The sequence below is a fragment of the Gouania willdenowi genome, chromosome 24, assembly GCF_900634775.1.
Source record: "Gouania willdenowi chromosome 24, fGouWil2.1, whole genome shotgun sequence".
In the NCBI taxonomy this organism is placed as follows: Eukaryota; Metazoa; Chordata; class Actinopteri; order Blenniiformes; family Gobiesocidae; genus Gouania; species Gouania willdenowi.
Window position 1 is genome coordinate 19,099,517 of NC_041066.1, and position 13,560 is coordinate 19,113,076.

Here is a 13,560-nt window from a genome sequence, read left to right on the forward strand (position 1 = left end):
AACCAACACTGCACTATTAAAACTGTCATAATGGTTTTTAAACAGAAAGCCAAATAATGTAATAATAAAATAATTTAAAAAAAAACAACAACTAATGTATGGAGAAAAATGACATGTACCGTATTACTGCCCCCTATTGTTAAAAGTAAGAACAGATTGCACATCACTAATCAAAATGTTCCCTGTGACCCACTTTGTGGTCCTGACCCACATGTTAAGAAGAGCTGTTTTAGCATATGCAACAAAAGTCAACAGCAGTTTTAACCCCAAATAGACAGTTTTGTTTTTTTTTTCTGGGATTTAAAAAGAACAATATAAGGTCAATTGTGATGTTATACAGTAGGTGCAGAATTGTTGTATATCAACTTTAGATTTGCAATGAAGTAAATGTTTTATGGAGTCAAATGGTCCATGGGACAATAATTCAAGTCAACTCTCATTAAATTGAATGGACAGTTCACTGCTAAAGCTCTAGAACACAAACAATAATTGGTAGTCTTGGCTGATTTGTTGTTTATAATTTTTTTTCAATCTGTCTCTGGAACATGCACAATAATTCCATTGTACCTGTTCTTTTTAACGTGTATATATGGCAATAAACTGTATTCTATTAATTTTAAATTATGTTGAGTCAGGGATAAATAGGTAAACAAAGTCGCCCTCCACAGTTTCAGACCCACATGCATTTCTGTCCATTTTACATTCTATGGTAGCAGCTTGTCATTCTCAAACTAACCAATTTCCCTCAGTCAATGTCTTTAGTTGGTCAGGAAACTGCAAAATGTTTTTGCTAGCTCGATTTAAGAACAAAAATTATGAAGGCGATGTGCATAAGAGGCCACTATGGTCAAAGGCAAATATGCAAGCGGTGGATCAGATTACCATATAAAAGCGTTAGTCATTGAATGATAACTACAAACCTACAAGAGCTGCAGCTGTGTTGTCTCCCTACATCCAACAGACTCATCCATTTGTGGTCCAGGTTATTAAACAATAAACCTTGAAAAGCAGCGTGTATTTGCAGTTTAACAGCCTTTTGCAAACACACACACACAAGTACAATTCTCACTGTCAATGTTTGCTTTTAACCATGTTTCCTAATGAATCCTTGGTGCACCTAAGAGCACCATTTGCTGTGTGCTAACACAAGCTTCCTGACAAATGCCTGGGAAACACACGACAATAACAGAAGCAAGATGAAAATCTAGGTGCTAGTTCACGGGACGAGATACATGCATAGTAGGGGTAGGACAATATACAAAGTTCACAGGACATGGTAACAGGTGGCCAAAAATGGTTCAAAAGAGGCTAAAATGTGGCAAGAAAAGAGTGTAAAGTGACTAAAATGGGTAAAAAGGGAAACAAGTGGTATTTATTGGGCAAAAGTCAGCTTATTTGAAAAAAAAGTGGTCAGATAAATATTTGGGAAAGGACAAAAATTGGTTAAGTGTCAAAATACTTGCAAAAATAGTATTTTTGGTATTTATTGGCAAATGGTGGCTAAAGTCTGAAAAAAGTATCAGAACTTTTTGAAAAAGGGCAATAGTGGGACAAAGGAAGTTATGTTTTTAAAGCTGCTTTGATTGTGTGTCACAAAATGTTTGGATTCTTGTGAGATTTATGCTGCTCATTGACAATTTTGTTTGGAAGTCTTTATCTACTTTTTATTGAATGTGTGAGATCAGATTGAATAAACTGAAAAGGCTAATATTTTTCTTTTGTTATGTGGTTTCTGTTGGAGTTGACATCAATAAAAGAGAATGGAGATACATTAGTTTGGTTACTTTAATAAATGAATAGTGACACATATACCTCGTTAAAAAGTATGAAGTAGCTAAAAGTGAGGGAAAATAAAAGATGCATAAAAAATCACAACTGGTAATATTGTAATATTTTTTGAATAATAATAATTTTTGAATCGTAATTGAATTGTGAGTTTTCTTAGAAGCCACACTCCATCGACAATATATCTATGAAGTTTTATTAACGCAATGTCTTGTTGCACGATATATCGTCCCACCCTTTGAGTAATACTTATTTTTAGATAAGTCCTAATATGCACATGTAAGTAAAAATAAACAAAAATCTCAGGGTCAAGGAAGGCAAGATAGTCAAAATAACACATATGCCACTAAATACCCAGTTCAATCCCAGCTGCCTTAGCATTCACTGCACGTCTTTCCTCTGCCCTTGATGGAACTTCACTCCCAAAAGCTAATCCTTCTTTACCTGAATTCTGGTTCATAACTCCAGGGCTTTTGGGTCCCAGGTTTGACCTAATGAGCCTCTCAATGAGTGCTAGAGTCCACCTCCACAAAGCTGAATCACAGAGTCGCTATTCCTTCTTCCTGAGGACATTTTCCACTGGAAAACATAACGTCAATCTTAAAAGTCCATGGTCCAGCATGAAGGAAAGACAAGAAATCCAAACAAAATGAATGTTCTCCGAAATTCAACAGTTTTCAGAGTAGCAGAGCAGCCGTGGGAAACAGAGAGAAGTCAGGTTCAGTAGACTTTACTGCTTTTGAGAAGACATACGAGACATGTTGTGGCATCTCTCCAAGCCTCATCCTTTTGTCTGTGAGGGACTCTATGCCTACATGTGTGTATCAGAGAGTGAGACATGAAGAGAGTGTGACTCTTTAATCTGTCCCTCCCTCTGTGCTATGCATGTGTGCGCGCGCGTGCACGCTCCCCCACCCCCATTATATCTGCATTCAATGCGAGTCAGATTAAATGGTCGGAGTTAGCGATTAAGGTTCTGCTGTCAGTACAGTGGAGAGCAAGCAGGCAGGCATGCTGTGCAGCTCCCTCTTCCCCCTGCAGCCTGAGAGGATTAGCTTCTGCTAATGCTAAGCTAAACAGTAAGCTGCAACCACCAGAGGTAAAAGAGGGCAGAGGCATGTGGCTTCACTTCTTACTGTACCAGAACAAACATCCAGGCATCACAACAGGCTAAACAAAGATGCAACTACTCTTAGCAAGGCTCAGTCAATCTTATAAAATATCAAAGTGGTTATAAAGGAAACACTATGGGACATTTGATGTCATTTCAACACATTTTCAGAACATCCCATGCACTTAAGTCTAAAATTCAGAAACGTTTACCAATTGTTCTGTGGTTTAAAAATGCACCTTATATGTGACATACCACTGACCATACACCAGATCTGCAACACTTAAAATATTTGTCCCAATGCTTCAGTGAAAACATACATTTAAGGGTGGTTAATTTTATACTAAATCTTTATCGGCATTATTCAACTTTACTAAGAACTAACAACATCTCTCATGTGTATGTATCTTTGTGAGTTTGAATCCTGGAAAATAAATCAGATTTTAGATGGAGCTCGTTTGAGACTAGAGCTGCTGAGGGCACCTCACATGGCCCGTGCGGGCTACCTGGTGTCACCATGCTGGTGACCCCTGTTGTAGAGGGAATTGGCGTGATAATAGTCATTACTTGCCGATACCGATGCCAGTCTTTTTGTGCTGTATCGGGGCTCCCCCCAATACTAGTATTGGTATCGGCACAACATTACTAAAAACTCCAATCCATAAAAATTAATCCTCACTTGTTGTTAAATCATTTAAACATTTTGTAAGCATTGGCCATTCACACACAGGTGACTGCACTCACATGCTGTCCTGTTGACTCACTGAAGCCTGAACTACACCTTCACTCTCGTCTGTTGTCTTTGTCTTGACACAATCTCGCCTTGTCAGCTGATTTCTCTCTCGTACACAAACATACACACACCTCTCATCAGCCAGCTGTCTCCGGTTGCATCCTTTTTAACTATTAAAGTGCCAAACCCATTTATTACAGACATGTCCCATGCCTTATCTAGGCAGCCTCTCTGCTAGACATTCATTTACACTCCTGTGTTAATCTTCCTCGTACCTCGTTTCTTCCTCTGAGCATCTCGTCGTCTCTGTCCCTCATCTTCCTCAGTGATGGTGAAGAGTACGGGGATAGCTGTGCGGCTACCTGCCTTCCTCAGCCTTAGCTTGACTTCTTGTGTACATCCACCTCTTCTTTCTTTGTGTCCTTTACTTTTTGGCATTGCCTGCTCTGTTACTAACTCACACAACCTCGGCCCATCCTACTTTGCAGCAGCAGATGGAAGGCAGGTCAGTCTGGAATGTTTGAGGATGGGGATGAAGATAGCTAAGAGCTAATGTCCATTGGTATCATTCAAGGATAGCCAAGAAAAATTAGAAATAAGGAAGGTAGGGTAGGAAAGTAGGTGAGAAATAGAGGTGAAGAGCAGCTCAGTGCGCTATAGGTCCAGCTTGTCCAGCTTGTCCAGCGGCTAAACGAGTTAACCAGAAAGCAACAGAGTCTGAGGAGGAGTCCTTGTAGTCTGGCTTAGAAAAAGAAAACTTAATCCAAATGACACTCTCGTCTTGAGCACTGAAGGGATTGCACTTGGTTCCACTTCCCACTCCGTCAGTGACGCGACACAACCTCGACTGTCACTACTTTTTACTGCAATGCTTCAGATAGATGCTTTCCTAATGCTTCTTGATTCTCGCTCACAGATGTGAACTTGTCAGAAGATTCATATCCACAGTCCTGACTCACACACATTAACAAATGGAGCTTAGGATGATCAAATAGTCAATGACAATCCAGCTGCTTCCTGTATTGGTTTCCTTAACAACAGCATCATGGATGTATCATACAGGACAGTGTATAGGAACACACACACACAATGCAGTGCAGAGCTGCTTCTGTAGAAGGGGTGTGGTCACAATATAGCACATGGTAAATAAAACCCTCCCCACTCTCTACTTAAAGAGCTACCATACCATAATACATTAAAGAGCTACATCTGCCTTTGCGTTTCCTGCTGGTACTTAGCAAAGCGACGACAGCACAATGTGTGTGTATGTGTGTGTGTGTGTGTGTGTGTGTGTGTGTGTGTTATTATTGTGAGTGGAGAGATGCATGTCTAGCATCTGTAATAGAAAGTCACTGTTACAACACTAACTAACCTGCGTGCACTATAGGTGCGTCCACATCCAGTTTCTTTCACTTCCGATACGATACCGATATTACTGCCTTGAGTGTTTACTGATACCGATATCAATCCGATCCAATATCAGCATGAATCGTACATATTTTTATTTCTTATTCTGTAGTGAGGAATGACTTGATCGAGAGATATTACTCAAACAGATAACAATAGTTATGAGGAAAAAATGGGCCATTCATTATCAACCAATTGGTTATGACAATTTTAACCTTAAACATAAAAATATTCTATAATTGAATAAAATAATAAATAAATGAGAAGACCCTGTAAAATGAACTTAATAAATCCAATAACAAATAAATGAACAATTCAAAAGAATTCAAAAAGAATATTCTGCAACTAATAGAATAAAAAAATAATTAGAAGACATCTGTAAAATGGCCAAAATAAAGAATAAATAAGTATAATTTCAAAATAGCTACTAGTTTAATTTGTATGAATATTCTACAATTAAATAAAAATAAATAATAAAATAAATGAAAAGACCGTAAAAAAATAACCTAAATAATTCCAATAATAACAAAAAATAGAATTTTAAAATTCATATAACCACTAGTTTAATTTCTAACAATATTTTAAAATAAAGATATTTAGGTTAATTTCAGTTCTTTTTCAGTCAGTATTTAGTTCTGTCAGTTGCTGGATAGAAGTGTTGCAGTGGATTCTGGAATGAACTGCTTGTATCGGACAGTATTTAGATAGAGGCCAATATCATTTTCTGAAATCGGACCGATTAGTAATATCAATATCATCTCAATGCTCTCTAACAAAAGCACCCCTCAATAATCACTGTGTAGCATCTTGTTTTACATTGGAGTTCTCTTCTTAGAAATGCCCCACCTGTGCCTGGCAGCAGTAACATTTGAACTGAAATATAAACCGCTACTTTTTCAACAACAAAGAAAAATCCATGTGAAGGAATTTCGAGCAAAAGCTGACGCCTTGTTGTCCTCGAGGGCCAAACGCACATTAATGAACAAGCAATCTGATCTTTGTCCTGTAGGACACAGCAATGCAGCAACCCAACACTCAGACTTTAAACCGATAGGCTCCACTACACAGGACACACCCTCCTCACAATAACTTTCAAAATACTGTTCAATATTGTTTTTTGCAGGAGACCATCATGTTGTACATAGAGACAATAATTAAAGGTATTTTCAGAGCAATGCAGCAAACACTAGGGCTGAACGATTTTGGAAAATAATCTAATTGCGATTTTTTTTCCTCAGTATTGCGATTGCAATTTAATATGCGATTATTTTTTCAAGGGCCTCTTGTCATGTATTTTTCAATGAACACAAGCAATAAATCAATCTGTTTCATAATAAACAATTTCAGATTTATTTAAACTTTAAATAAATATAAAATGTAAAATTTAAAGCACAGATTACAACAATAAGGCGAACAAATCTGTGGCTTTACCTCTTCAACATATCTAACTAACTTCACGTTTCATGAAACATGTAACCATGTGTACTGCACTTCTTAAACACTCTCTGAATTTAACAGGACAGTCTATAAGTAAATAAAATAAACATATATATAGAAAAAAAAAATAAAGCTTACTAATATCCAGTCAGTAACATCACACATTCTAAACTGCAGGAAAATTAACGAGAACTAATATCTGCTTTAACCAATTGAATGTTATTTAAGTAAATCAAATTCCCAACAAACTCAGAATAAATTCTTACTAAAAATTTAAAAAAAAAAAGCCTTTGCAATTAGAAAATCAAATTTTATGATACTGTGATAATATCGCAAATGCAAATAATAGTTCAGCCTTAGCAAACACTCAGAAACATGCTTAACGTTTGACAAAGAAATTGGTATCTGGATGCAATCGTTGTGTTACAGTCTATGTTGACCTAAAACCCTAAACACGTCATTTTTTAACTGTGCAATATATTTATCCCCTTTGTTTTCAGTGTTTATTTATTTGTTTAATTATCATCTAAGTGGCTCCTCTTGTAAATACACTAATCAATCTTTCTTTCTATTTCTCTCTGTATCTTGTTTTTAATTTTGTTTTATCTTGTGTATAATGACAATAAAAGCATTATATTCTATTCTATTATATTATGCAATTGATAACAGATAACCAAAGACACATAACCAGGGAAAATCCAAGAACCAGCCCTAATAAGCATACACAAATAAGTTTATTATGCAACTCTAAGCATTCACAAAAAAGAAAACCTTCAGCATCTGGTTGGAGAAATGCAGTAGTTGTCAAAATGTATTTCTTTGTTTATGTAAAACGAGAGTAAAACAAGTTCAATCTAGGGCTGAAATCCCAACATGAAAAACTGGAATAATTTTCAAGATTAATTCTAGGGGAGAGGTCCAATGAATAGAGTTTATTTATTACAGTATTATTCATTTATTACAGCTCCTTTTTCTGAAATGGCTTCAGCTTGAGTAAAGATTAATCCTAAGAATTATTCAAAGATCAGTATTACATGGCACAATGCTGTACATGTGATCCCATTGAACGACAATAAAAAAAGCTACCTTTCTACCGTACATACCTATTTATCAATGCAGTAACCAAGAACAACCAATGGGTGGCATTGTACATCATATTTACACACTAACAGATCCTTACAACTATTTCTAATAATGAACATACAACTGATTTTTTTTTAACTATCTAAATAAAAAATAATTCCACTATTATATTTTTATATTCAACAGAACACATAGTAAGGATGTCTCCGTAAGGATGTTTTGGGCTTTGTTTGTGCTGGAGGGAATAATGATGTCCAACATCTTTCATTTTTTTTTTTTTTAATCAGAACAATTTTCAAAAAACATGTTTTAATGAGGTGCAGTGTTTCAGAGAATTCTCACACGCATAGGAGAACTAAGTGCGTCTTTTTGCAGAACGTAAACTAAACCATTTCACTTTTAATGTGTATAATAGAACAAGTAATATACCGTACTTTATTTTAAGGCTACAGAAAATCTTATTCAACTGAATTTTTGAGTCTATATTCTATTATATTGTTTTCAAAGGAGGGGTCATGTTTAGTCATCCAGAAGACACATCTACGGTATTTGTAGCTAACTTAGTAGACGTTTACTTTAAAGAACTATACCTCTTGAATGCTGGCTTCATCAGTTTTTTAAGATGTAGCTTGTAATAAGGGTGCCCCGATATGACATTGATATGGTATATTGGTCTGATACCAGCAAAAAAAAAAAAAAAGAAAATAAATGAGTATCAAAATATGTCGGCCTGCATCTAAAATCTTTGATATAATGTACATTGTTTTTATTGTATTTAAAGGGGCAGTATTATGCTATTTTTCATTCACCCATCTCCATTTGTTCTAAGAACCTCAACAACATAGTGTTTGAGGTTTATTTTCCCAAACTCGCCTGTTTTCTAGAGTTTTAGCCTCTGAAAAGTCCATTTCTGAGCAGTTCTAAAAACGGGCTGTTTTGGGGCCTACTTATGCATATTCATGAGTAGGCGTGTGTCTGCAGACGGAGACTTCATGCCTCGCTCTTGCGAGGGTGATCAGTGACCACCAAAGCAATTTTCTTTTGCTATCCACGCTTTTTGGTCACTTCATCACTCCAGTGACGTCATTACCAGGGAATGTGTGTGTGTGTGTGTGCGTGCGTGCGTGCGTGTTTGTAGCAGGGTGACAAGGGAGTGGCTGATCACTTCCCTTATCATAAACAGCACCATTTTTAGGTTATAATGGTCAACTTACTGAGTTATTAAAGGATGAGTTCACTCAGAATGTAGGCTTATTTAAGAGATTAACCGCTTTCATTTTGCCCCAGTACATTTAGGAAACCTCCCGCTGCCCGTCGCACTGAAGCAGGAAGGAGTGTTTACAACAGTGACAAGTTACTTAGTTCTGCTTTAAGGTGATGATCATTTGTTTTGTCCAACCACTGGGTCACAAACACGTCAAATCAAGTTAAAGGCGATATGAGGCGATTTAACGGGTACTAAAAATGGAACTGCTCCGGAGGAGTCAACGAGTGGGGAAAATGTGGAATAACAAGGGAGGGAGAAAACCAAACTTTTTCAACTTTGGCCCTCTTGAATGAGGCTAAAGGGATGTATATCACTGTAGCAAAACCATTATAAAATGATTTTTTTCATAATACCGCCCCTTCAAGGTTAATTTCCAGGGCCTACAGGGTTACCCATTGGTTAACAAACATGGTTCAGTTTTTCTTAAGACTCCACACTACAAAATAAGTAATAAAACTATGTATGATGCGCGCCGACATCATATTCGATCATCAAGACTGGTATCGACTAATCTGCAAGACAGCAAAGCCGGTATTGTATCGTAAAGTGAAAAAGCTTTTATCGGGACACCTCTAGCTTGTATTCCACAGCTTTTTCAGACAGTCTGTATATATTTTGCAGTTTGTGTGCTATACAGAGGATAAACAGCCAAAATGTAATCCAAAATTAGACTTTTTTTTGCAGTCTTCCAGTAAGACACCCTTATAACTTTCCCAGAAAGTATTTACATAACTTGAGCTTTCAATAAACAAACAAATACTGTTAACTTATGTATGGTTGTATTTTTAGGATTTCCCCCTGATCTCTGAATCACACAAAAACTTGTGCACACACACACTAATTGTATAAAGGTGCTTGCATGATACACACAATGATGACTATACTCCACCCTGCAGAGCAAGACAATTACACACCTGTTACAGTACCCATCCTGTAAAAAAATATAACATTTGACAGCTTGCCAATATGAAAGGTGTGGCTTTGGGCTAGTTTAACAAAAGCTGCAGTGTACCTTTGAAGCAAGCTTACTTTTGCTATTCTTTCTCTAAAAAAAAAAAAAAAAAAAAAAAAAAAAAAAAATCACCCAGCAAGTTATACCAATCATTATCACGAACATGCATTAGGGAGACTTACTCTTTAAATACACTATCATTTTACCTCATTAGAAATGTTGTCATAATTATATATGATGTTACATTTTGGTTCTAAAACGGTGGTAAAAACTAAAAAACAATCTCTTTTTTTTTGTTTATTGGCCAACCAAAATTGTGAAAGACTTTCTAATCACTTTATTTCAGTATGGATTTTGAGTTTGGTCTCTTTTCATGTTTAAATTAACAATGTCAACACAGTAAAAACTATGGTAAAAGTGGGCTTTAATCATGAGCAAAATCACCATCAAAAACTGTTTTATTAACATTTAAACATAGGATAAAAACACCCTGAGAAAATTAAGGTAAACATGGTTTGCCATAAATATATATGGTGTTACTTTTTGGTTCTGAAAAGGTAGTAAAAACTGGAAAGATTTGAATTACCGTTATCACTATTTTTTTTTCTTCTTTTTTTGTTGACCAACTAAAACTGTGAAATAGTTTCTAATCACTTTATTTCAGTATTGATTTTGATTTTAGTAATTTTCCATGTTTAAATTAACAATGTCAAGTTGTCAACAAAGTAAAAACTATGGTCGAAAGTAGGCTTTAATCATTAGCTACATCACCATCAAAGAACAGTTTTTATAACATTTAAACACAGAATAAAAAACACCCTGAAAACCTTGAGGTAAACATGGGTTGCCATATATATATATGGTGTTACTTTTTGTTTTTATAAAGGCAATAAAAAGTGGAAAGATCATTTTTTAATTAATCACTTTTTTTCTTCTTTTTTTATTGTTGGCCAACGAAAACTGTGAAATAGTTTCAAATCACTTTATTTCAGTATGGATTTTGATTTTAGTCTCGGTTCATGTTTAAATGATTTGATGGTTTGTACAAATATTTGTCAATTTAAAAAAAAGTATAGGGCAAAAAAAAAAAAGCTGCCAATATGCTTTAGAAAGTTGATGGGGTGTGATTTTTAAATTTTCGGTTATTAGAGAATAGGAGTGTGACAATATCTTGATACGGCGATATATCGCGATATTTTTTTGCTAAGTATCAATTTAAAAAATATTAAATTTTTTTTTTTTTGGATTTAAGATTTCTTTTATTATTTTCAAAACCTTTTCACTAAAATGTGCAGGTACGTCTTCACAGAAATGTTGTCACTGTTTGTTGAAGGAACCAATATATTGTTCACTAGAATATTGCACTATAATGGTGTCACTGGTAAGAAAGACCCTATTTTTTGTTTACAGAAAGCACTAGTGGAGATATTAATTAATTTACACTGGTATGTTGACACTTATTTACAGAAATGTTGCACTAAAATAGTGTCACTGTCCATAGGACACTTTCAATGTATTGTCTTTCAGAGATATAAAATAAAAAATGTATTTTTTCACTTAATCTTTTTTTTTTTCTTTCTTGTTATGTCATAAATTATTGTAGATTGATTTCTGACCAATATATCGATAATCGCAGTATCGTCATATCATGAGATAATCATTATCGTGAGCTTTGTATCGTGTATCGAATTGCGAGATACCCAGAGGTTCCCACCCCTATTAGAAAATAGTGAAAAATTGTGTGGACTGACATGGGAAGGTTGGCAAGGTCATTTATTATGTATTTAATAAGTTGCGGGGCAGAAATATAAGAATTTAATGCTTTTTACTACTCCTTTCCAATCATAGAAATGTTTCATTTGGACTGTGATATTATTTGATGTAATAATGTTGATTTGCATTTTCATGAAAGGGACAAATAAAATAAATTAACAATGTCAAACAAGAAAAACAATGGTCAAAAGTAGGATTTAATCTTGAGCAAAAACACCTTCTCAAAACTAATTTTTATTAACATTTAAACATAAAATAATAATGGTAAAAAAAAACACCCTGAAAACCGAATGGTAAACATGTGTTAAAGTGTTTAAAAGTGTAGCCTGCAGACATGAGATCAGGCCCATCACCTGGCTGGGATCACTGGTTCATTAGTACACCTGTCACTTTAACTCACGTCCAAATGCCACTAACAGGTGTGTGTGTGTGTGTACGTGCGACAACAGGAGCTCCGGATATTTACCGACGACAACACAAATAAAAGTAAAAGAAAATAACTATTTAAACAGTTTCTCAAACTCGTCGTCGTGTTTATCCACCGTAGAGTAACCGGTTGGGTGACTTCTAGTTAATCCCACCCCCGTGACCGACCGGCTCCTGCTCTCTGACGGCTCTGTTTTAACTTTAATCACTTGTGGAACAAAGTGGAACAACTCTCCACCGAGTCCTCCGGTCCGCAGATATAAAACTGTAGTTTGTACGACTTTAAAGTGTGTGTGTGAAAGGTGTAAACTCACCTTGGGACTCCGGAGGAGATGTGTCGCTGCCATCCAGGTCCGCCATTTCTCCTGACGTCAGCTGAGAGGGATCACAGGGACCTGCTGGAAACGGTCACGGGAACGGCACCGGCAGGGGGCGGGGCCACCGACAGGTGGGAGAACCACCGCAGGGGCCACACCACCACCACCAGCAGCCCAGCCTGGGCATCCATCAACCTATGGAGGACCAAACCTGCCCAAATTAAATAAAAACAAAAAAACTACGGTAATGATTTTTTATTTTATTTTTTTTATTTTTTAATGTAGAAAATAAATGATTTAAAAAGTAAAGAAATAAAAGTAAAAATAAAAACAAAAAAATTAAAAAGAATGATTTTTTTATATTTAGAAAATAAATTAATGAATAAAAGTAAAAAATAAAACCAAAAAATATTATATTTTTGCATGTAATTATGTATTTATATTTTACTTTTGTATTTTTTCCCCCCCACTTATATTTATTTATTTGTATTTCATTTTCAATTCTCCTTTTATTTTTCACGTTTATTTATCTACTCATTCAATGTTACCCTTGGCAGGTTTGGTCTTCCATATCAACCATCATGTAACACACACGTTTTATTAATATGTAAGTTTATCTTCCTTTGTATTTCTTTACATTATTAAGCTTTGATATCAAGCTTACAGAAGATAAACTGGTTCGTCTAGAAAATAAACTGATTTTTTTTTCACCTCTCAAAAATATTTACTTTTAATTTAAAAAGCAATCCATGAAAAAAAAGGCAATATAATACGGATCCAAAGTAAGTAAAAGTATTTGGTGACATCTGGGGGTTATAACGAAAAATGCACTGTTTTAAATCGGGAATCAACACTAGGGTTGGAATGATACACAGAGTTCACGATACGATACGATATGATACGATACAATACAATAAACCAGAGATGGGAAACTTTGATCACACTGGGGGCCACAAATATGTGACTGCCTGTTTTGAGGATCACAATAATTCAGGAAAGAACAAATTATTTTTGTATATTTCTTTTTTGGGTTTTTTGTGTTCTTGTTTTGATGTGTGATTTTGGAGTCATTTTGTATCTTTTCCTCTCATTTTCTCATGTCTTTTTTGTGTCATTTTGTCATTGTTTTGCATATTTTTCTGTTATTTTTGTGTGTATTTGTACTTGTGTGTGTTTGGAGTCATTCTGTGCATTTCTGTTGTCATTTTGTGTATTTTTCTGTAATATTGCATGTTTATTTTGGGGTCCGGAGTCATGTGCGTTGTACAT

General features: G+C 35.4%; 1 protein-coding gene across 6 annotated transcripts in view; it reads right to left on the reverse strand.

Moving 5' to 3' along the window:
- Positions 1 to 12,392, reverse strand: part of map7b (microtubule-associated protein 7b) — a 34,405-nt gene extending 22,013 nt beyond the window's left edge. For 4 of the 6 annotated variants that reach the window (XM_028439936.1, XM_028439933.1, XM_028439932.1 and 1 more), the window contains exon 1: positions 3,905 to 4,082. In XM_028439936.1, the coding sequence (XP_028295737.1) occupies positions 3,905 to 4,067 (163 nt within the window). In that variant the 5' untranslated portion in view covers positions 4,068 to 4,082. Of the gene's footprint in view, positions 1 to 2,229; positions 2,590 to 3,904; positions 4,083 to 12,288 lie in introns of those variants that run through there. The other 2 variants (XM_028439935.1, XM_028439937.1) reach the window with 2 other exon arrangements.
- Between the last annotated feature and the right edge of the window lie 1,168 nt (positions 12,393 to 13,560).